The sequence below is a fragment of the Labrus bergylta genome, chromosome 8, assembly GCF_963930695.1.
Source record: "Labrus bergylta chromosome 8, fLabBer1.1, whole genome shotgun sequence".
Taxonomy (NCBI): domain Eukaryota; kingdom Metazoa; phylum Chordata; class Actinopteri; order Labriformes; family Labridae; genus Labrus; species Labrus bergylta.
In genome coordinates, this window is record NC_089202.1 from 8,125,426 (window position 1) to 8,148,255 (window position 22,830).

The 22,830-nt window shown below is 39.7% G+C and overlaps 2 protein-coding genes across 4 annotated transcripts in view; both read left to right on the top strand.

Annotated features, from left to right (window-relative positions):
* The first annotated feature begins 2 nt into the window (after nt 1–2).
* Nucleotides 3–13,423, top strand: LOC110000234 (zinc finger protein ZFAT). Of its 2 annotated transcripts, none has more exons than XM_020655457.3 (24): nt 3–199; nt 2,016–2,174; nt 2,305–2,466; nt 3,191–3,319; nt 3,505–3,618; nt 3,706–3,828; nt 3,939–4,021; nt 4,476–4,564; nt 4,752–4,868; nt 5,179–5,327; nt 5,751–5,842; nt 6,073–6,221; nt 6,303–7,224; nt 7,508–7,634; nt 7,783–8,015; nt 8,528–8,609; nt 8,729–8,848; nt 9,771–9,944; nt 10,121–10,209; nt 10,705–10,843; nt 11,081–11,187; nt 12,308–12,395; nt 12,535–12,632; nt 12,709–13,423. In XM_020655457.3, the coding sequence occupies exons 1-24, from the start codon at nt 181–183 to the stop codon at nt 13,159–13,161; spliced, it is 4,017 nt and encodes a 1,338-aa protein (XP_020511113.2). In that variant the 5' UTR covers nt 3–180; the 3' UTR covers nt 13,162–13,423. The 2 variants fall into 2 exon arrangements, with proteins under 2 accessions (XP_020511113.2, XP_020511114.2); XM_020655458.3 differs by having other exon boundaries at nt 3,939–4,012.
* A 459-nt stretch (nt 13,424–13,882) lies between these two features.
* mtbp (MDM2 binding protein) overlaps nt 13,883–22,830 on the top strand; it is a 28,852-nt gene continuing 19,904 nt past the window's right edge. For both annotated transcript variants that reach the window (XM_020655470.3, XM_029281539.2), the window contains exons 1-8: nt 13,883–14,052; nt 14,318–14,401; nt 14,501–14,574; nt 14,943–15,079; nt 15,442–15,500; nt 16,440–16,584; nt 17,130–17,244; nt 20,107–20,223. In XM_020655470.3, the coding sequence (XP_020511126.2) occupies nt 13,986–14,052; nt 14,318–14,401; nt 14,501–14,574; nt 14,943–15,079; nt 15,442–15,500; nt 16,440–16,584; nt 17,130–17,244; nt 20,107–20,223 (798 nt within the window). In that variant the 5' untranslated portion in view covers nt 13,883–13,985. The remainder of the gene's footprint in view (nt 14,053–14,317; nt 14,402–14,500; nt 14,575–14,942; nt 15,080–15,441; nt 15,501–16,439; nt 16,585–17,129; nt 17,245–20,106; nt 20,224–22,830) is intronic.

Consider the following 22,830-nt stretch of genomic DNA (forward strand, 5'->3'; position numbering starts at 1 on the left):
TTACTGAGTCCTGTTCTCTTCCGCTAGCTGAAAGGACTTTTGAGGCAGATTCGACATAAATTTATATTTTCGTTAAGATAAATATGTTTCTAAATCCAAATTTAGAGTTTCATTTCATTTGTCAGTTGCGCCAAATACACGTATAGATTACTGTCGTTTTGTTGTATTGACGCTGCAGCGATGGACGGACAGAAAGCAGGTGAGTTAGCTTCAACTCGAATATGTTTGTGAGGTCTTCATGTTAATTTGAGCCGAAACAAAATAAACATGGGTGTTACTAACTTCACGCATGCATGCTGTGTAATGAGTGCATTATTGTTCAACTGAGTACATTTCATAACGAAAAGAAAAGCAGAAAAAGGAACAAACTCAGGAAAAATGGATGAACATTTCTGAAGAAGACTTTTTGAGGGCTTATTTTACACCTTTTCCGTTAGCCCGTAATATTTCTGCGTCACCTAATATTTATATATATAAGTATAAGTATAGGTATATATGTTTACCTCTCAGTGTGTTTCGCATTCCCTCACATTGTTAGTATTTCTATCTTTATGTTTGCTCGATGTCTGCTTGATTCTGAACAAGTTGGATTTCAAAAGCTATTTATTGTGACGTCATTGTTATTTTATTAAAAATGAACATAATAAAAACATGTTTCACCTGTGAAATGCTTGTTTTTATATTAACCTTTACAGTTCACATTTAACTGAACTGATAAGTCTATAAAGAAGACAGATACCATTTAAGTTAAGAGAAAGACACAATGACTGTTATGAATAAAGTAAATCAATGCTGCTGCATGATCACAGCAAACATTTAAAAATATGATGTTATATTATTATAATATTATGTTTTAATTTGAGGTTCGTTGTGAAGAAAAATAAATGGTTACTTAAACTTATTGTTACTATATATATATATATATATATATATATATATATCAGTCGATTGTTTCGACACACCTGATTGTGTTCTTATCCTAAAAACATTTTGATCTGAAAGGTTTTTGCTTAAACGTTTGACGTGTTTCTTATAGAAATAGTGAAGTTGAAGCCTGTATGTATGCATTTCTTTCAAAAACTAAACTAAAATGAAATGAAATGTTTATTTTTTATTTTTTTAATATCTACTATTATTCTAAAATGTGGAAAATTGTAGAAATAAAGAAAAACCCTTCGACTAGTTGGTGTGTCCTACATACAGCTTACAGCAGCCGTATTATAGGAATATATAGTATACTGAATTACTGATAATACTGTTACTGTTGTGTGTCAGAACTTTTGACTGGTAGTGTGTATTTTTTTGTTGACAAAAGACGCTTATTTACAATGTACAGTGACGTTTCCCAGTTTGTATTAATACTAGAACTATTGTCTCTTCTTTATTTAATAGTTACGATTACATTGATCATTCTCTGACTGTAGACGCAAATATCATGTTCTTAGTTCAGTAGTACCTACTTTATTGCTTTCTGGATTTTTAATACATCCATCTATATCACTGCAATTGTAATACTGCTTTCTTCTGGAGACTCTTCTGAGTCTTAGAACCATTTAAGTTTACATTTACTAAAGCGCTCTGCTCGAGGCAGCTGGGCACAAATAAAAAGCTCAGATTAAAAAAAATATTCTGAGGGAATGAAAATTATTTGGAATTAATACATATTTATTGTGAGAGAATCCAAAACTCATGGTCCTGTATCATTCAAATGCAGATTAACTTTTTTTCTGAACATTTTCGACAGTTTGATTTAGATTGAACTATAGTGAAACTAGTTTAAGTAGTCCACACATGCAGTTGTCTTTGTGGCACTTTAGATTTAAGCTTCCCTGACATTTTATAGATGTGTGGACTGGAGGGTGGAGTCTGGAATACATAGTATAGTTATCAATAACAACTTAATGACCGCTTCAATTCAAAGCAGAAGATTATGTTAATCACTAAATGAAACTAAATGACATTTCTCTTTTTTCTTTACCCCTCTGGCCCCTTACCCCCTCTCTCTGCCTCTCCAGCTGGTTCTGTGTTTATGTGTCAGCTGTGCAACATCTTCTCCCCTTGTCGCTCTCAGCTGCTGGCCCATTGCTCTCTCCTGCATCCTCAGCAGGAGCCTCCTGATGACATCATCATTGCATTGCAACCCCTTGTAGGAGAGCCTGCAGAGACACATACAGGTCAGACAAGGGCGTCCTTGCTAGAATTACAATCACAGAATCCTGTTGGGGAAAAAACGATAATAAAAACAGAATATATATGAATTATTTTTATTACATATTTTCTCTGTTCTTCTCTTTCGGCCCACAGATAGTCCTGTGAAACGAAAACGAGGACGACCCAAAGGCTCTAAGAATGTTCGCTCAGTTTCAAAAGAGGACAAGGCAGACTCTCATTCTTCAAAGAAGAATGTTCAGAGAGAAGAAGAGGAAACAAAGAAGGAGGGAGACGGAGAACGTAGCCCAAAAGAAGGTAGTTCTGTTTCTCTGTTTTTTATGTGTATCTTATTATTCTTCATTTTTCACAGAGAGGACCCGATTAGTTCTCTCTGCATGAGAAAAGGTAACTTGGAGTTTAATAACAATAAAAATACAGCCTTTCTGATTGAGTGACAGTCGGCACAAAGTCCAAACACACACGAGATATCAACGACAGTTAAATATACTATATTAGACAAGGGACAAAATATGGATACAGCAATATATCGTCTTCCTGACACGTGTGATTCAATTATCACCCTGCTGGTGCCTAATAATGATTTTATAATTGAAAAACACAGTGCTCTGAACAGATTTCCCTGGTATTTTGCTCAACATGTCACCACTTCACAACTACTCACAGTGGTGCGTATGATATGAATAAGAGAAATGTGTCAGGTGTTAATTGGCCATGGAAAGAAGGTGAAACTGACACCTAACTCCAGTGAATCAATACATTCATCCTGCTCGTCCTTATATCAAGGTGGTTCATTTTTGTGATTGTCCTGCAATATATCAAGTATTGCAGAATCTCTGTATTGTAATATTATCATTACCATGGGCCATGTGTGTAGATCGTATCATGAGTTTCTCTGTCATTTCCACACCTGTTGTTCAGAGTACTGCAGACATACGGTGCTGTTAGCTTTTAACAGTCAATGATTTTTTACATCATCTGCACCCTGCAGTCCGACACTTTTTTTTTAATGTTCTGTTAGGTGAAAGCCATGATGGGATATTGGGTCTGAAATGTGGAAACTGTCATCGCTCGTTCAGCAACAGACGGCAGATCCTCAAGCACATCTGCCTGAGAGAGGAGGAAGAGGAGGAGGACCGAGCGGACAATGGTGAGGGGCTGAAGAAAAGCAGGAAATATGAACTTTAAAATGATCCTAAACATAATTGTAGTGTGTTTATTCTTGAAAGCCTCTTTTTTTAGGTACTCATGTTGAGAATGTATGGAATAACAAATCTATAATCACTACTCTTGGCAATCAAGGTGCTTCTCTTAAAAAGATACTTTCATTTTCAGGGAGCCATGGTGGTCAAGCAAGTGTGGAGGGTTCACAGAGTTTGGATACAGGGGGAGAAAATCCAAACAAGAAGCAACAAAACTTATTAAGACCAGGCACCAAGAGAAAAAGGGGTAAGTGTAAGATCACATTTCATTTTACGAAGAGAGCGAACCTTATTGCATCTTTACTAAATACAGCGACTCATTCTTTGATTGCAGACACGCAAAACTCTCGACCGCCGGGAGCCAGCCAGAGTCGAAATTCCAAAGAGGGAGGCCCAGCAAAAGGAATGAAGAAGTCAGTCATCAGTGTTGTTCTGACAGAAGATGACACACTTCCAGGTTAGCGCTGTATTATTTATTTCTCACTCGTTCTCCCTTAAAACAACAGTACATTGACCTTTTGTAAAGAATAGATTTACTAATAAAGCGTGTTTCTTTTGATTTGTTAGGTGTTACTAAAATGGTTCCAGTAGAGGAAAGCTCAGCAGGAACAGAGTCTGCAGCCAACCAAGCTCGTCCTGAGGTCAGCAAGGTAGTACAGAGAAATAAAACAACGACATTTCTTCACTCCTCTCATGAAAACAAGCTTTGTCCGCTGTTGAGATTTGGTTTGAAAAGCTTTTTAAAGATCTACGAGATTTATGTCTCTGCCCCAACATAGTAATGTAATATTATATTATAATAATGTAGAATTAAATTTGTTATGCTGCTCACAGCTGTGACAAGAATATTTTTAATTTTTTTAACACCCAGTGTTGGAGTTCATCAGGATACTACACAAACCTTTAAGCGAGCAGTACATAGAGACTCTCTTTTAAAACTACATTCACAGGGATGCTGCTTTACTGCTAATCAAAACATTTACATTAAAAGTAAATCATTTAAACAAACTGTAATTGTTATGTATTATTATGCCATATTTTGTGAATGTATTTTTGAATTTTAAAGGGGTTCATTTAATGGTCTTTTTTTTCCCGCTCTGTCAGACGTCTGCATTTTTCCAGATTCATTCTAAAGACGTGACACATGAAGCTGCTGGCTGCGAAGGCAACCCGAAAACTGATCAGGACGCCAGGTAGGAGAAAAAGCCCACCTCCGTTTAATTATTTGAAATGATCACACAAAGGAATGTTATAAATAAAAGTTCATTGTCAACAAGTCTACACTTCTACTTATATTCAATGAGCGCTGTCTTATCTATGTACATTTATGATGTTCATGTTCTGCTGCTGGTAGTCTAATCCCTTTGTTCTCTTTCCCAGTTCTAACACAAACCCTACTACAACAACAACATCAACAACAACAACAACAACAACAACATCAACATCAACAACACGCAGATGCTTCCAAGAATATTCTATAAAGCAAAATGCTCCCAAGTACTGTAGGAGTTTTTTATATTGAATGTTTCATCATAATGTTATTTATAGAAGCTGTCGCTCCAATCCAATTCTGTAATTCAAAAATAATCTCATCGTAAAATCTGACAGAAAAGATGTGTTTTATTTGTTTTGTACTGCTTTGTGACTTTTTGAAAAGTAATTCATTTTTTTTTCTTATTGGAAATTCTGTTATGAGTGCAGCCTGCAGGAGTCAGAGCAGATCGTCTTTATTATTTGCTCGACAAGCAACGACACAGAATCAACTGGTCCACTGGTGTATGAAATGGTTTCTTTCTCTGTCTCCCAGTTTACACCAGAGCAAGCTGAAGATCTACTCATGTGAGTTCTGTAATAAGATCTTCAAATTCAGACACACACTGATTTCCCACCTCAGGACGCATACCCAGGAGAAACCGTTTCAGTGTCCACACTGTGACTACGCATCAGCCATCAAAGGTCGGTCCAGACTCGGGGATCTGTTGTCTAAACTGCTTTTTGTGAACTTTCAATAATACCTACAAATGCTAAATATAATAATGTACTGATTATAACAAACATCAGGCTTGAACAGTGTCCAGAAGGAAATTTGGAGATATCAAGCAAGCATTATTGAAGTAGTGGAAGTTAATGGCAAAAGTAACTTCTACTTATCTAATGCATAGATAAAAACCTATGTCATATTTGTTTTTTAGCTGCTTACCTTCCTACCATTTTTTTGTCATTTTGCCTTATTGGCAGGACAGCTGAGGGGTGGGGGGTAGATATGGATTAAGTGGTCGTGGCTGAGAGTCGATTAGTCGAGGACTACAGCCTGTATATGGGCCTCCTGCTCCACCGACTGAGCTAGCACCCTTACTTTCAATGTTTTTTTCCCTTCAGGCAACCTGAACGTTCACCTGAGGAAGCACACAGGAGAGAAGTTCAGCTGCCCACACTGTCCGTTTACCTGCCTCAGCCAGGGACACCTTAAGGTGTTGTTATTCATTCATTGTGTTGTTCAGAGCAAAGTGTACTGAAATGACAGTCTGTCAATATATTTTTATGTTTCGTTTGTAGCTGTGTTTTTGTTTGTTTGTACTCATCAAATAAAAATAAGAAGCAGTTTCTGTGTTATAGTTATAGTTTTCTTCCAGATATAGAGGATCAGATTATGCATTCTTTTAGTTGTTGCAACATGAGTTCTGTATTTCTGAAATCCCAGGTCCACGTAGAGCGAGTCCATCTGAAGGTGAAGCAGCACTGCAGCTTCTGTCAGAGTAAATACTCCGATGTGAAGAACCTGCTGAAGCACATGGAGGAACGACACAACCTGAAAGACCCTGCTGTCCAAAAGAGCTACCAGACGTTCAGGTTTGATCTCCATGTGTACATCTTTTTATCTGATCAATCCTAACAACCTCCTAAAACAAGTGCCCTGCTAATCTTCCCCAGATTAAAGACTCGTCAGGTCCTCAGGCAGCTCCTCTACTACTGTCCCACATGTAACCGTCGCTTTAAGAACAAGCTCGAGCAGGAACGCCACCTGTTGGTTCACGGACCTCTGCGGCCTTTCGCCTGCCTACTCTGTGACCACGCTGCAACCAAAATGTCCGCCCTCGCTGCTCATGTCAGGAAGCACCTCTTCCTGTATGTCTGCTGTGTGTGTGACAGGACGTTTGTGAGCTCTTTGACACTGAAGAGTCACCTGGCAGAGACGCACCCTGAGCTGGACCAGGAGGCGACCTTCGGCGACTGCATCAACAACAGCTACTGTCTGACGCAGCCTGGAGGAGACATGTGGGGGAATGAGGAGAGGGAGGATACAGAGGACGGGAAGGAGAACAAACGCAGGACAGAGCACGATGGAGAAGAAAGAGGGGCGAGAGAGGAGGGTAGAGGACAAGGTGTAGGAGAGGAGGTGTGGAAAGCAGAGGAAGGGGAGAGGTTGGGTGTAGCGGCGGGTGAAAATAAGGAACAGAAGGAGGAGGAAGAACAAGCTAAACCTCAGGATCAAAGTGTGGAAGAAGAGAAGGTGATAGAGGAGACGAAAGGGAGAAGCGGCGGATTAGAAAACGAAAGTGCACAACAAGAACTGCAAGTTGTTTCTATGGAAACCAGAACATCCACAGAGGGACGGGATGAAGCAACAGGGAGGGGGGAGTCACGGGACGACATGGTGGACTCACACACTCCTGCAGCTGAACACAACGCGCATTCGGTCTTACCAGCAGAGAGCACCCAGAAGCCTCTCTTAGAGGGCAGGACTCATGAAAACACACGCAGCGCTGAGGAGATCACAAACACTTCTTCTTCAGCAGGAAATACATTCTTGTGTGATTTGAGGGGAGAAGCACAAACATCAAATTCAGAAAGGGTAAATTGAAGACATCAACACACAGGAGAAAGACAACAGTCTCAGCTTAGAGTGCAAGTGAACTGTCGTTATAAGCAACCATACGTTCTTTAATGGAAGCCATAACATTATTGCATGTTACTCCTGACTTTTTATATTAAGGGTGCTGTACAATGTTTTGTGTGTCTGAACACGTAACTCTTTCTACTTTTAATCCTCATTTCATCTCCTCTTGAGATCAGATTTTGGACTCCTCCCTTCTGCTCATTGTGGTTCTGACTTCTTCTATGGTTCCTGTGTGTAGGTGTCTGAAGCTCCCCATGAGAGCGCGTTCCAGCAGGTGCTGTCGTCCATCCAGAAGACTCGGCTTAACATCCAGTCTTTCCAACGTCTCAGGAAGATTTACGGAGAACTAGAATGTCAATACTGCGGTGAGATCACGCCACGTCCTTCAGAAAATGCTGTCGTTTTGTCCTTTTTATTTTATTTACTCCTCTTTTTTAATTACTTAATAATTATCCCCTGTCTTGATTGAGCACATCTACAAGTTCTAATTCAACTTTTACGTCTGCCTCATAGGTAAACTGTTCATGTACAACGTCCACCATAACGTTCATATACGCACACACACCAAGGAGCACTTGCATTACTGTTCAAAGTGCAGCTATTCCACCATCACCAAAAGCGCTTTGATGCGGCACCAGATCCAGAAGCACAGCGGCATGCAGCTGGCTTGTTCCAGTCCAGACTGCACGTACACCACACCTGACAAATACAAACTACAGGCCCATGTGAAGACGCACAAAGGAAAGGTAACAAACCACATGGAAAGTTTTATGCCTTTTATTAGAGAGGACAGTGGAAAGATGAGAGAGAGAGAGAGAGAGAGAGAGAGAGAGAGAGAGAGAGAAGCCACAGGTTGGAATTAAACCTGCTATGCCCCCTCGGAGGACTACAGCCTCCATGCATGGGGCGCAACCTTACTGCTAGACCACTGCTGCCCCAGAGGTGGCCTTAAAAGTTCATACACGTATCTGACCTTCAGTCCAGCACTTCTACAGAAGATAGAGTGATTAATCCACTAGATCACCTCTGAGGACTAATAATCCTTTCGCTGTGACCTGAGAGGGGGCTTTAGATAAAATGTTTTATCCAGTGTGCCTCTGTCACTTTACGTGTGTCTGTTGAACATTTTAACCCTATAAAAGAAAGCTATACAGTATTCAGGGTCGCTTTAATCTGTTGAAGCATTGACACTTGACTTCCCTTGGTGACGTTTGTCAAACATCTTCATGTCTGTTTCTTGTGGGGTTTTTTTCCACAGAAGAAGAGTGTCAGTTGTCCTGTCTGTCAGCAGAGCTATCCAGAGCACAGACTCAAACACCACATCAAAACATCCCACCCTGGTAAGGAACACACTAATATTTTTACAGTGTCCCATATTCAGTTTATTTATTATTTTTTTTTTTTTAAGATTTCCAAATTGGATTTCACGTGTCTGAATGAGTGTGTTTGTGTTGGACAGACTCACTACCTGCACAGGGTATAGGCCTGATGGTGCAACGAGCAGAGAAGTGTCCTTACTGTGACTCCTACTTTGTAAAGAACAGCAGTGACTTTCAGCGGCACATCTGGGAACATCAAGGTGTGTTCTTCCTTTAATACAGACAAACACACACACACACACACACACACACACACACACACACACACACACACACACACACACACACACACACACACACACACACACACATACACACACAGCTCAAGTTTGGAAAGCCCACACACAATGTTTCACTGCCTGATTAATGTGCAATATGAGCTTCCATCTGTCCCTCTTTCTGGTTGCCCTCCAGAAGGACGGACTAGACAGAAAACACTGCAGATGTTGTTGAAGGAAATCGGCCCCATTGTCAAGTTTCTAGTAAAATGATGAGAGTGATGCTAATGGATTTCTCAAAGTTGAGAAAATATAAAATGTTGTGACAAAGATTGGTAGAAGTAATATACAATTAGAACATGTACTGTTTCTTTTACATTTTATTTTGAAGGACTTTTGTCTTTCAATGTTTTTGTTCCATGCAAAATGTGTGACTTTTGTTATTTGCTTCTGTAGCACTCCAATCAATGCTGTTCTTAAAAGACATCATGGTTCAGCTGATAATATTTGATACAGAAAATAAATCTTTAATAGTTGTAATGTTCATGGTTTCGCCCTGAAAGATGAAATATGTCCTCACTCTCCTCTTCCCCTCTGTCCTTGTCTGAAGGTCTCTGTGAAACAGCGTTTACCAAAAGAAACCCTGAAATGAACATGCTCTTTGTGTTCACAGCTTTGTTTTCTTGCTTTACTTTTAAAACCGTCGTTGTCCCTTTGAATTTTCAATACTGTTCGCTGCTGGCTGCTCACATACAGCTGAAGGCCAGTGTAAGCGCCTTAACACAATGAAGTGAGGTTGTCACTCAAATGTGATATTTTTGCACATGTTAACACTCTCTTTAATCATTGTGAGTATGCTTCTGCTCTTTTCCCTGTCTTTATTCGCCTGTGTCCTTCTGTACAGGTGTGAAGCCCTACCTTTGCTCTATGTGTGACTATGCGAGCCGCAGCAGCAGTAACTTGAGGGCTCACATGAACCGGCACAACACTGACAGAAGTCACCTGTGTGATCTGTGTGGCAAAAAGTTCAAATCTAAACTCACCCTGAGGAGCCACAGGCTGAGCCACAATGATGAAGGTTTGTACACGCTAGTCTGTCGTTGATGATGTCACTGATTAAGTTCTGGCTATTTACTCGTTTCTATGGTTTCACTGATATTAGGTTTTGTGTCACAGAAGAGCTGCCAGACTATCACATGTCTGATGAAATTAAAAGGGATTATAAATAAAATCGACTCTGCTGTGTGTTTTCAGGCAAACAGTTTCAATGTTCCCAGTGCGACCACACCTCGGCCTCAAAACGTTACCTGCTCAGACACATGGAGCAACACGCCGAGTATAAGGTCAGAATACACACACACACACACACACACACACACACACACACACACACACACACACACACACACACACCTTACACCCACTTTATGTAGAAATACCCTTAAACTATACTTCTGTTTGAATGTTAAAATACTAGTAGGAATACATTGTATTACAGCCTTTTTCATTTTCTTTGTTTAGAGATTTTAATCTGGAATGATTTTAAACTATCTTTCTTAATTTCATTTTTCCACTGTTGGGCTCAAAATGTGATTTTTTCAGTTAATCATGCATAATTTATCTGACATATCGTGGACATTATTCAGGACAACTAAACTCCTGTTTGCTTAAGTACAGCACTTTTACAACCTGCATTCATGTGTTTAATTAAATTAAATGAATCCATCCAGTAACAAACTTCACATTCAAAGAACTAATTTAGTACTTCAAATTAAATATTGACTCACAGTAATTTTTATTTGTGTTGATTTCATGTTATGTTGTATACATGAATGCAGCCATTTCGCTGTGCCCACTGCCACTACTCCTGTAACATCGCTCGTCCTCTGAAGCGACACTACAAGCTGAAACACCCGGACCAGAAATATGAAAATGCTGGACCTGGACTGCTGGACTCTGACACTTTGAAACAGCAAGGTCTGATCTCTGCTCTCTTTCTGCCAAGTTCTTGTTTCTTAGAAGAACTGTAGCAGGATAGCGAAGGCGGTAGTAGGAGTTAATGATTTACTGTGTGTATTAATAAATGCATGTTTACCTATCTAAGTGTAACAACTCTAACTATTCTGTTTCTTTCATGCAAAATCAGACTTATACAGATCATGAAGTGTGGTCAGAATAACCTCACAAAGCTTTTATGTGTGTGTCTGTGTTTAGGTGGAATGAAGTGTCCTGAGTGTGAATACGTTTATGGCACAAAGTGGGAGCTGAACCGCCACATGAGGAGCAAACACAGTCTGAAAGTGGTGGAAGGCACCTGGGAGGTAAACAGTAGAAACATATACAGAGAAAAAAGAGGGGGGGAAATGGCTTTGTTGTTTTTTTTTCAAACACTGACATGGCTGTAGGTCAGAAATACCTCAACCAACAATTATTGACTGGATTTCTGTAAAACATTTGTACAGACATTTATGATAGTGATGATACCTTAAAAGACTTTCACTCAGGACAACAAATGGATAAAAGTCTTCAATTAATACATCAAATATTTCAACATCAAGTCAATTGAGTGGCAACAAATTTTGTGGAGAGATTCATGATCGCCAGATGATTTTAATCCCTTTTGTGACACCATGTCTCACCATGAGCACCATTATTATTACGTGAAGAATGTTTTTTTAGTACTTCAGCTAATAACTATCTATCTGGACAACTAGAAATACTTCATAAATCATTAGCATGATTACAGTCACATAAAGTACTTCTAAGAATGTTCACAATTTCTCTGAACAATTAGAGTAGAGTATTCAAATGAATTGCAGTTCAATCCTTTTTTAAATTTAGAAATATTAATATTGCTCTTAAATGAATCAAAGAAAAAAATCTGCTAGCTCAACTGTGTAAGGATACTGTACAAGTTCTAATTATTATATTTGTCATGGCCAATATTTTCAAAATCATAAACCATATGAATGAATATCCAGTGAAAAAAATAAGCTTGATGTGTTTATCACTTAAATTAAAAAAATCCTCTTGAGTCTGGAGAGTAAAGTAGGCGAAAAAACAAAAAGATATCCAAGGCACTCTTATCCGTTACAAAAGTTAATTAATTCATGGCTACAGGTAAAGTTAAAAATGTGAGGCAGACTGAAGCGTTGCACTTCATCAGAGCTTTCATCAGGGTTCACAGTTCATGGAAGTACATCATTATATAGCGACATACATCCGACCAAAGAAATGTTTTAAACGGTAGTGTACTACAAAAAATATAGAACATGTGCAATTAACTCCTGTAAATGAGAAGAAAGAGGAGAAAACATGCTTTATGTATAGGTATGTATGAAACCAAAATGTAAAAAATAAGAACCCAATGAAAGAAAGGAGAAGATACAAAAAAGGGAAGAAACATGTATTTTCTTTCTTCTTTTTTAAAATATCTATCAGGTTGGAGAGGCAGTAGAGGCTCAGTATGTGACTGTGGAGAATGAAGACCAGCTGACAGAAATACCTGTAGACGCCCTGCAGGAAAACGGTAACAAAACCAGTTATTAACATACAGTGAACACCAGACTCATTCAAACCAACAGACATGTGTTTTTCTTTTTGTGTTTTTCTTTTAGAAATTGAACTGCTGCTCGTCACTTTTTTTTAATTGTGTTTTCTGTGTTTAGTCGATATCCAGCATATCACTGAGTTCAGTTCAGAGACTCACGACGCCGTCACCTCCATGGTTGCCATGGCTCCTGGCACTGTTACGGTGGTACAACAGGTAACAACTTCAAACCACTTCCCCGTAAAGTCTACAGTGATTGAACCAATGTAGTGATGTTGAGTTGTGGCTGTAGTTGCAGGTGGCTGATGAGCAGGAAGTTGGCGACTGCAGCAACCAGCTGATGGTGGTGAACGCAGATGAGGGTTTAACTGGTGACCAGGTGATGGTGGTGAACACAGACGGGGGTCTGACTGGTGACCAGGTGATGGTGGTGAACACAGACGGGGGTCTGACTGGTGACCAGGTGATGGTGGTGAACACAGACGGGGGTCTGACTGGTGACCAGGTGATGGTGGTGAACACAGACGGGGGTCTGACTGGTGACCAGGTGATGGTGGTGAACACAGACGGGGGTCTGACTGGTGACCAGGTGATGGTGGTGAATGCTGATGGGGATGTAACTGGCGACCAGGTGATGGTGGTGGAGGATGCACATGGCCTTGAGGCTCTGACAGTCCTAACTCAGGGAGAAAACACCCACCACTATATCGTCTACGTCCAGGAGCACACTGTGGAAATCAACTAATAATGCTACCATGAGAATATAAGACAGCTGAGCTTTGGGTATCAGTAAACAAGTTTACAAAAAGAAAGCAAAATAAATATAATGGTGTGATGATAAAATCAGGATTTTTTGAAAATGAATTGATCATTATTAAAAATGAACTCAGATTTTTGTCAGCTACTCTGTAATTATGAATCGCTATAAGGGCAACATTTCATTGTGTGATTATGTAAATAATTTTGTTCTTACAAAGTGTATTTAAATAAATTCCTGTCCTGCTTCAGTGGCTTCATTTTTTTTTAATTAAATTATTTCAGAGGGGACATTTTTATAAGTTAGGTACAAATAATAACAACATTTTAAAGTGTGTCAGGACAAACACAAGGTAAAGTGTTAAGTGTACTTTCAAAGTGTTTTCTCTTTGTTTTTAGCTGGGAAGTAAAATCACATAACTTTGTACCACAAAAGAAGATGACATAAGACTAAACACAGCAATTTGTGGATGTTTGCATCACCATTCACTCAGAGGCAAACTGGTTTTTGCATAGACCATAAGCATACACCAGAGCCTTATAATATGGAATCTTTTTAGAGCACACTGGGTAGCTCACACAGACTGTACGGTGGGTAAACTGGTTATCATCAATCATCCTGTAAGTCCAGTACTTCATTTTCTATCCACTAGGGGGCGGTGGAGTCTGTTGTCAACCCCAAATGTGTGTTACAAATAGCAGAGGAAGAAGAGTGGTGGGAAATTTGACAGTGCGCGAAACATTGTTGTGCTCGACTGAAGGAGAATTCATCGAAAGAGTCAATAAATGGAAATATACTAGTGTTTACACGACATGGACCGGTACGTGTTGGTTATATCATTCTGCCAAACGGATGAAGACCTTGCAGAAGACTTTAAATGTAAGTATTAGTTCCAACTCACTCTGCTAACTTACACAATGCTAAGACAAGTTTTTATAAGACAGGGTGTAAGTGTCCCTGTTGAGACATTATACCTGTGTTACTATGTTAAAATGACTTCTGTCTAGTTTGTTTCCTGATATGAATAAGTCTCACGCATTGCAGCTCATATTGTCCGTGCAAATGATTGTTGTACCTTTTTATTGGGAATAAAATAAAGTGTTAGCCTGATCACCATGAAGCCTGACAGCTCAGTTATTCACAGGTCTGCAGCCAGTGAGACACATTTATGACAGAGTTCTGGACATCTCATGTCAGGGATCAAAGAGAGGGACCTCTGTGTTTCCAGGTACAGTAACTTTGAAACTATCTCCATACTTATCTGATTTTCATGTTTCATTATTTATTTCTCTGCCTAACTCTTCTCCCTCTCTGCATGTTTTACCAGCTTGTTCTCTCAGTGGCAGCCCTTCAACTCAGAGGTGGCACTTTGCTGTTCAGGCTATCCAAGAAGTAACACAGGTGAGATGTTTGAAACATGTAGGAAAGTTTTGCTTTCGATAAAGGTACTGAACAAAGAGCTAGAGGAACTAGGAAACTTGCACTATAAATGGCTACATTCCCAATTTCTGATGAAGTGAGAGTCGCTGACCAAACTTTACAAAATAGATGACAAAAATCTGTATTCCTCCAATCTGTGTTTTTAATCCCAGCTAGGTGTACACTTTCTCAATAACATATTTAAGTTAATTAAATGATGACCAGCAGTATTTATGTTCAAGAAGTTGTATTGTTGTTGGGTTTTTTGATGATGTCGTTTAAGGAGAAAATACATACAGACTTGAATTCATGAATATTGAAGAAGGAGATTTCTATCACCTGTTTTGTAGTTTTGCAGCTCAGACTGGGAGGAGCTGAGGACAGGCCATCACAAAACGGACAGCGAGGAGGAGACGCCCTCTGCTATAGAGTCATGTCTCAGTTTTCTCAGTAATCAGGATTCGCAGGAGCAGCCCATACTGACAGAGTGAGCAACAGATGATGTTTTCTGTTCTTTTTATGAGCAGCATGATCTCTTTTCTGTTCACTGTTGCAGTTAGTAAGAAGTTGATATGAAATGTTAAAGTGTCATTAGTGATGGTACTGAGTGAAGTGAATGAAGGTAACACAAGATTATAAAGGATCATCTCACTTTTGATCAACTGGAAAACAGTTACATCAGTAATAAGATTTCAAGACAGATTGGTAATGTTTAGGTTAAAAGACATGGGTATCAAGAGACAATAATAAGTGTAGAACATTATATGTCTCTAAGAATCAAAGTGTTGCATTTCATCCAGTAGACCTTTGAGTCTCGTCTGTTCTGATCGTTTTCTCTTCTCTGAACAGGCTGTTAGACGAGGCTGCAGATGGACTGCATCTCCTGACAGACAAGCTGCCGCCTCCAGGTACTGTTGACCATCTCTTTCTTTACATACAAATGGACATCATCTTATCATTTTAAAGCTGCCATAATGAAGCTGCGAACTCTATGCTCACTGAGACTGTCAATGTTTTGAAAAGAAATGTAGGAACAATTTAAAACAGGAAATGAATTAAAGGCACATTTATTCCATCTTTGGTTGTTTTATCCAAAATCCTTCGATGCAGTTCCTCTCAGGTGATTGTGGGTGTTTAGAAAGTCACTTCAGGAAAGCTCAAGCTCAGCAGTTTCTGTTTTTTTTTTTTGCTTTAATGAGGAAAATAACAAGGTAATAGTTGACTGAATGACTGAATTGGTGAGGCAGCGTAGTAAGTACGTTTACTGCATGAAACAGTGTCTCAAGTCAGATTTTTGTCTTTGCCCAAAAGCTTCCAGTAATGAGGTATTAAAATCTGTTTGCATAAGCCAAACTCCTCAGCTGTGTGACAAAGAGCCGTTCCAAATTCAAGCAATTACAGTCTGAAAACCTGCCTGCTGCTGCAGTCTTTCAGAAAAAGGTGGCCGAGTGTACTTCAAACATGTGCACTCACCACTGGGGAAGATGGGATACTTCTGCTCGGACCGCTTCTCAGAAAGCCTCCTGAGGCAATATTTCACTTAAAGAGCATTTCTTAGCTCACCACCTCCACAGGAGTTCAGGAACGGTCATCCTCCATCTGTAGCTGCCCTGAGGACCGAGAGTCAGTTCTGGATTCCTACTTCACTTGCAGAGATCTGGATATTTAGCACCGCACATGTATAAATCTTACTCCTTATTAAAAAAAAAAGACGGCATCAGTGAGGCTACCAGCTTAGTGTATTGACCCGCACATGAGGAGGAGGGACATGCACTTCTAAGAAGAGGAAGAAAGAAACAGTTGAATGAATTCCTCTTTGATTTATCCCACTTTTTGTCCCCCTTCAGGTAAAGCCTTGCTGGATGTGTTGGTGCTGGGCTCTGCAGAGCAATCCCCGCCTATTAAAGACCTGCTGCCTCTGCTGGGAGCGCTCAAACACATGTCCTGCTGGCACGCTGCTAACATCACTGTGGTCACTGAGCACACCACTGGGTGAGGAGATGAATCAAACACATGCATTAAATTCTCATTAAGCAAATGATGAATACACTTTAAAAGCAATCTAGTATGATATCTACGATTTACTAATCTAACTTCATAATAATGCTTTCACCAAAGAACCTTCCTAAAAGAGATACAGACACAGGGTTGGAAGTTTATGTATGACAACATGCTGTGATAAGTTTAGCATTAACAACTGATGTGAACAATCAAAGGTTGCTCAAAATGCAGGGAATACAACAGTGTAGTGTAAATTAACATGCATTGTTGTTTGTTAAATGCTCCCAGCTCACCACTAGGGGGTCTTAGAAGAGTAAATATGAGCAGGTGGCGGCTATTAGTGATGTATCTCAATAGAAGCTCTCTTTTTAGTTAAGGTAAATATATCTGGATCAAATTCTAAGCTCTGAATTACTGCTGTTGTCTGTGTTGGTGATTTAATAAGAAGCAGGATTTTTATTCAGTATTATCAAGAGTGTGGAATAAAAATGAATCTTTATTAGTTAACTTAGTGATTTTTTTTCTTTCTTCTCCAGGTGGCAGAATACGGCGTCTTACCTAAGCGCTGGTCTGATGGCGCCCTCTGACCTGGACGTCTGTATAAGTCATCAAGAACTATGGAGAGGTAGCCTGGTTATCAGAGAGAAGAAGGTAATAGCCTCAGGAAAAAAGTGAAGCAAGAGTGCGGAAGAAACAATTCCAAGAACAGTACTTAGTGCATAATTTATTTCCCTTTTGTCTTCTGCAGTCTGTGTTGGAGAAAAAAATTAAATCACTTGAACTGGCACAATGCAGAGCAGGGTTAGTTTTTGTTGTTGTTGAGAACATGGTTCTAAACAGGAGAGAGAGAGAGTTGGTGATGAAGGACGCTGGGGGGACAAAGACACTAGCCTATTAATGAGTGGAAGAAAAAGCATTTAGGAGAAGGTTGGGGTCCTTTTTGTACAAAATGTATTTGTTTAGGGATGGCGGCTGTATTGCTTTCAGTGATTAATCTTTAAGTTTATTTTTTATATCTATGAATTCAAGTACACTTTTGAAGAGGAAGATCATCTGACAGCTGCAATGATGGAATGAGGTGTACTGTAAGTGAAGTCAAAGCTGAGGAGAAAATGTCTTTATGTTTCTGTTTGTGTGTTTGTACTGTAGAGTGCATGAGTAAAAGCTGCGTCCTTTTGAACTTGCCTGTGTGCTTGCCCAGAGCTTTTTATTATGAGCAGTGTAGGCTGAGGACACAGTTAGCCTGGCTCAGTAAAGGACAGCAGAGAAAACAGTGTTCCCTACACAACCTTCAGAACCGAGGCTAATCAGCTAACCATGGGTCGGGCTAATCTTTCCCATTTGTTCCACATACTATCTGAAACATAAGGCCATAGGGTAGTTTATACTTGGTCTGGATTAAGCAAAGGACAAATATTAGAGAGCGCCTCTGGGCAGTTTCTGTCTATATTAAAAGGACAGCTGATGTCACTGAGATGCAGACGTAAAGGCTGATCTGAACTCTTTTATGAATTTCAAGTGTACTGTCCACATAGTTTTTCTGCTTGTTTGGCCTGCTTTAAAGTAGATCCTTACTTACAATAAGTGACAAACGTCATGATCTCTGATCAATCATTTAAACCAAAGGGTGACCTAGCGTACTTTACTTTAAAAGATACTCATCTGCTTGTTGATGGCTCTTCCACGTTACTATACCTCGACTGTTCTTCCCTGAAAAGTCATTTTCTTGGGATGAGAAGTTTAATCTAACGTTCTAATGTTCTAGCCTTGCGTTTCACCTTATTTCTTGCTTTCCTGCAGCTTCACACACTGCCTCTTAGTATCATTGCAAATAGGCTGAGGTGAGCCGACAGCATTTTTAGTTGCCACTCTGGAGATTACTCCACACCCACTTGTACTTCTTCCTCATTAAGCAGGAACTCTGGCAGGAGCAGCAGTTTTCTGTCTCTGGACAGAATTGGCCAATTTTGTGCTATTCTTCTTCTTCGGCAATCTGTTTCGCTGCAGTTTCCCTTTTTGTCTCGCACTTTTGGGATTTTTAAATTGGCTGAGAGTTTCAGTTGCCTTCTACACGATGAGCTGCATCTAAAAATAAGTCACATCTTCACGATGAAAAGAATACCAGATTAAGATGTTTACACTGTCATAAATATCAACCTTTTTTAAGAGCACTTCTTTAAAAAAAAAAAAAAAAAAAAAAAAAAGCCTGAGAGATTAGTAGCATGTACTCCCTCTGTTGAAGTGAAAACCTTGAGACTCACAGAAACAGGAGAAAAGAAAGAGACGCCTTTTAGCATTGAAATGTTAAAGGAACATTCGCATCCAATCGATTATGTCTGGAAGGTTGTTTGAGGCACATCTCTTCCAAACGAGGTCATCGTTTCAGGGCTGAACATTTGTGATGTAAATGTAAGCACGAAAGTGATTTAAACTTACATTTGAGTGCAACCGTGTTATAAATTTACAATACATGAAACTTAATATAAGACACATTTTGAATCTTGGCACCTATTCAAACTAATTTAAGGGGTTTTATCCACATTTTCTAAAGTTCCTGTGTGGAATTTGCTTTGTGCCACATTTGGCGCCCCCTGCTGATAAATGTGTAACTCTTATCTCTTAGTTGATCTTGTCCTGTACATATATAGATGTTGTTGTCTGATGAAAAACTGTATCACTAACTTACTCACTCACGTATCTTTGCCGTGAAAAAATTGTAAACAAAGGCTATTTCTGCAGCATGATGAAATGCACTTCATCTCACGCCTACCTTGCGGCAGATAATAATAATAATATATGATCAGTATTGTTGCTGATGGTCTTGTTTGCTTTTGAAGGTCATACAGAAGTATCAGTATAAACTTCAGTCTGTTTCAAGACTAGTTAAAAACTCTTCACAGGTGCTTTAAAGATCGTTTACAATATTGTCCTCAGAAATCGATTATCAGTCACACTATTTTCTGAGCTGTTGGAGAATTATCACAGTCTGCTGGTGATCCATCCATGAGCTTGACTGAAGTTTTCTCTGCTCATCTCTCTCTGTCTGCTGAGCCGTGAGTCTGCTGCAGCATGTCTGCTTCTCCTTCAATAAATTGACCTTTTCTTAGTTGTTTCCTTCAGCGGTGAGCAGGCTGCAGCAGCCATTCAGTAAAAGCTTCACAGTCGGAGTGCGCTGGAAGAAGGAGAAGAAGGACTCCTAAAGGAATAAATGCCAGTCTGAGAACAACCAACATCTCTATACAACCATGCACTACAAAACATGTCAGTTTTATAACTTTATGTGCATGTGAACGTGCCTGTGCAGTCGGGAACCATTGACGATACAGCCATGTGACTGAAAATAAACACCTGGTTGATAATAATAGCACTTGAAGTCTGCATAATTCACTGTAACTGCAAAGTTGTGTGAGGCCTGTGCGGACCAGGGAGGGATTGTGTGTAATTTAATCAAAAGTGTATGCTCTTCTACTGTTTGTGACTTTTTTTCCCCCCTCTTTGTGTTTCTTGCATCAGTATGTGTCAGAGCTCCGTTTCGATGGTTTTTCTCTGCGCTCTCCAGTGAGTAAGATGTCCGACTGCAGTCTCTTAGAGTCTCTGTGCACCATGAAAGACCGCAAACTACATCCTGAGGTGGGTCCTGAGCTCTTCACAATGTCTTTAATTTACAACTCATCATTAAATTAAACTCAACTTATACTGTACTTTATGCATACACACACACACACACACACACACAGTTGATCCAAAGTGCTGACCAGCGCAGATATAAAATAAGAAAGTAAAAGACAAGAACGACAGCAATCAAAATAAAAGAACAGGTCACAATTATGTCCAGTGTAACACAAAACCTACAGAGCTATGGATCCCTGAGCTTGACGGGTTAATGAAAATTGAAGGCAATTGAGTAGAAATGTGTTTTAAGGCAAGCCTTAAAAAGACCACTAGTGGGTGAGAGATGGATGCTGGGAGGTAGAGAGTTCCACAATTTTGGTCCAGTAATAGAAAAGGCGTGATCCCTATAACACCTTGTCCTGGGTCTATGCAGGGACACAAGGTCAGATTACCTTAGATCTCTTACCAGCTGATACGGGGACATGAGTTCTTAAAGTTAATCAGGGGCGAGTCCATTTAACACCTCGAACACAGTCGACAGGATTTTAAAATCAATTCACAACTTGTCGGTTAGCCAGTGCAAGGAGGCAAGAATAGGAGTGACGTGATCTCTTCTTTTTGACCGTGTAAAAACTCTGGCTGCTGCGTTTATTACGAGCTGGAGGCGGGATAGACATGACTGACTGATACCAAAATAAAGTGAATTAAAGTAATCATTAAATGAAACTCAAACCTCAGCCTTACTTAGACAAATAGATGACGCTGAAATCCATCCCACCTTCATGATTTATAGTCCACATGGAGGGTGATTCTTGGAGAGTGAGAGATGGATAATACCATGTGGAAGGTTAATCCACTAGTAGCCTTTTGAGCAATGTTTGTTAAAGTGGCCCCTGATTAGTTTGTATTGTGCTTCCTGTCTTTGTTTCACTGTTTTTACACTGAGTATCAGCTGGTGGTGTATACAGGCAACATACGAGGGCAGAGAAGACCACTAACTGCTAGCAAGTAAACCCTGATTCAGATGAAACCTAATTTTACAGCATTTTAAATGTTTCACAATTATTTAATGGAAAAAATGCACGAGGTTTGTTTGATGACAAGGTTACACACAGTTCTGTGTTTCATTGGGATAATGTTGAACACATAAAAACAGCAAAACAATCATTTTATTTTCTTATGATCAAAGAAAAGATGTTGGTTTAAAATAGTTTGTGTTTTTAATTCAACTTACATCCATCCACAAAGTTAAATCCAATCTAGCAATTAATCACAGGAGAAGCTAAAGACTAAGCTAGCCCCCGTTATGAAAGAAGAAGTCCCACTATTAGTCCCTCCCACAAATCTCTTGATTGGTCGAATGTTTGTGGCGGCACGACAACAATCTTTTTTTTTCTGATCATAACTGAGGTGCAAGCAGGGATTCAGATGTCTGGAACCCGGCTAAGTCATGGCTGCATCTCCTCTAACTTTTCCTAACACCTCAGGCGGCTACATTTCTGGGTTTTTTTCTCAGACAATAGCGTTGTAGTCCAAGTCCAACTACTCCCTCATTAGTTCTTGATTCTTCCTCTCTGGCAAAGATTCGTTTTCAAACATGCCAGCAGTTTCTCCACAGTAGCAACTCTTACTGCTGCCAGAGCGCTGCAGGCCCTGCACCCGTTATTGAACATTATTGAAATGTTGTCAATAATGAAATCTTGTTTTTGAGAAATGCAATGTTTTTCAGATGGTTCTTACCTCCAGCTTTAAAGGTGACGCTGATGAAATTGTGTGTTTTTCCATGTTGTTAAACTCTAGTGAAGATCTTGATTGACAGGTTAATGATTCCATAATGACTACATTTTCAGTTCAGAGAGAACTGTTCCTTTTAACCCCAGTGCCTCCTTCATCTTGCCTCTAAGCTGTAAGAGTCGAATAAGCTGCACACGCTTCCATCTCCCAATTATTTCTGGTGGCTGGAAGGAGATGGAGCCATAAGGGTCACATCTACGTTATCTTTTTAATCACTTTGGAACCTCTGACAGAAGATCTATCAGTTGGATAAATCAAAGTTTTTATCTGCCAGATGACTGCACACTACTTGGACATTGATGACTTGTTCTAACAGAAAACCGTATTTAAATCGAGATGTATCATCTTATCATGAGAGACCAAAAGTTTGACTTAAGGAAATCTGTTGGCTGCAGTCGTGTGTTAACCTTATTTGGCATGTTTATTTTAATCTTTTCAATGTTTGGGTTCCCTCAGTTTTCAAAAAGAGTGACTTGATGTTAGAACACTGATGGCTGAAAATATGGACCACACTAAGGGCACAGTTGGTAGAGTCAGCTGTCTCTCAACTGGAAGGTTGTGGGTTTGTTCCCCAGCTCCCGCAGCAACATGTCTGATGTGTCCTTGGGCAAGACACTTAACCAAGAATTGCTCCCGCTGCTTCGTCTGTTGTGTGTGAATGGAATGAGTTACTTCTGATGGTTCCTTTACACAGCAGCCTGTGAATGTGTAGGTGTGACCTGCAGTGTAAAAGTGCTTTTAGTAGTCAGAAGACCAGAAGAGTGCTAAACAAGCTCATGTCCATTTACCATTTACAGTCGCACAAGGCAATCGGTACCATGCCCAAGCACG

Coding starts and splice junctions, on each gene's coding strand:
- LOC110000234 (XM_020655457.3), top strand. Junction 3,619..3,705: donor AGGCACCAAGAGAAAAAGGG/GTAAGTGTAAGA, acceptor CTTTGATTGCAG/ACACGCAAAACTCTCGACCG. Junction 8,610..8,728: donor CATCAAAACATCCCACCCTG/GTAAGGAACACA, acceptor TGTGTTGGACAG/ACTCACTACCTGCACAGGGT.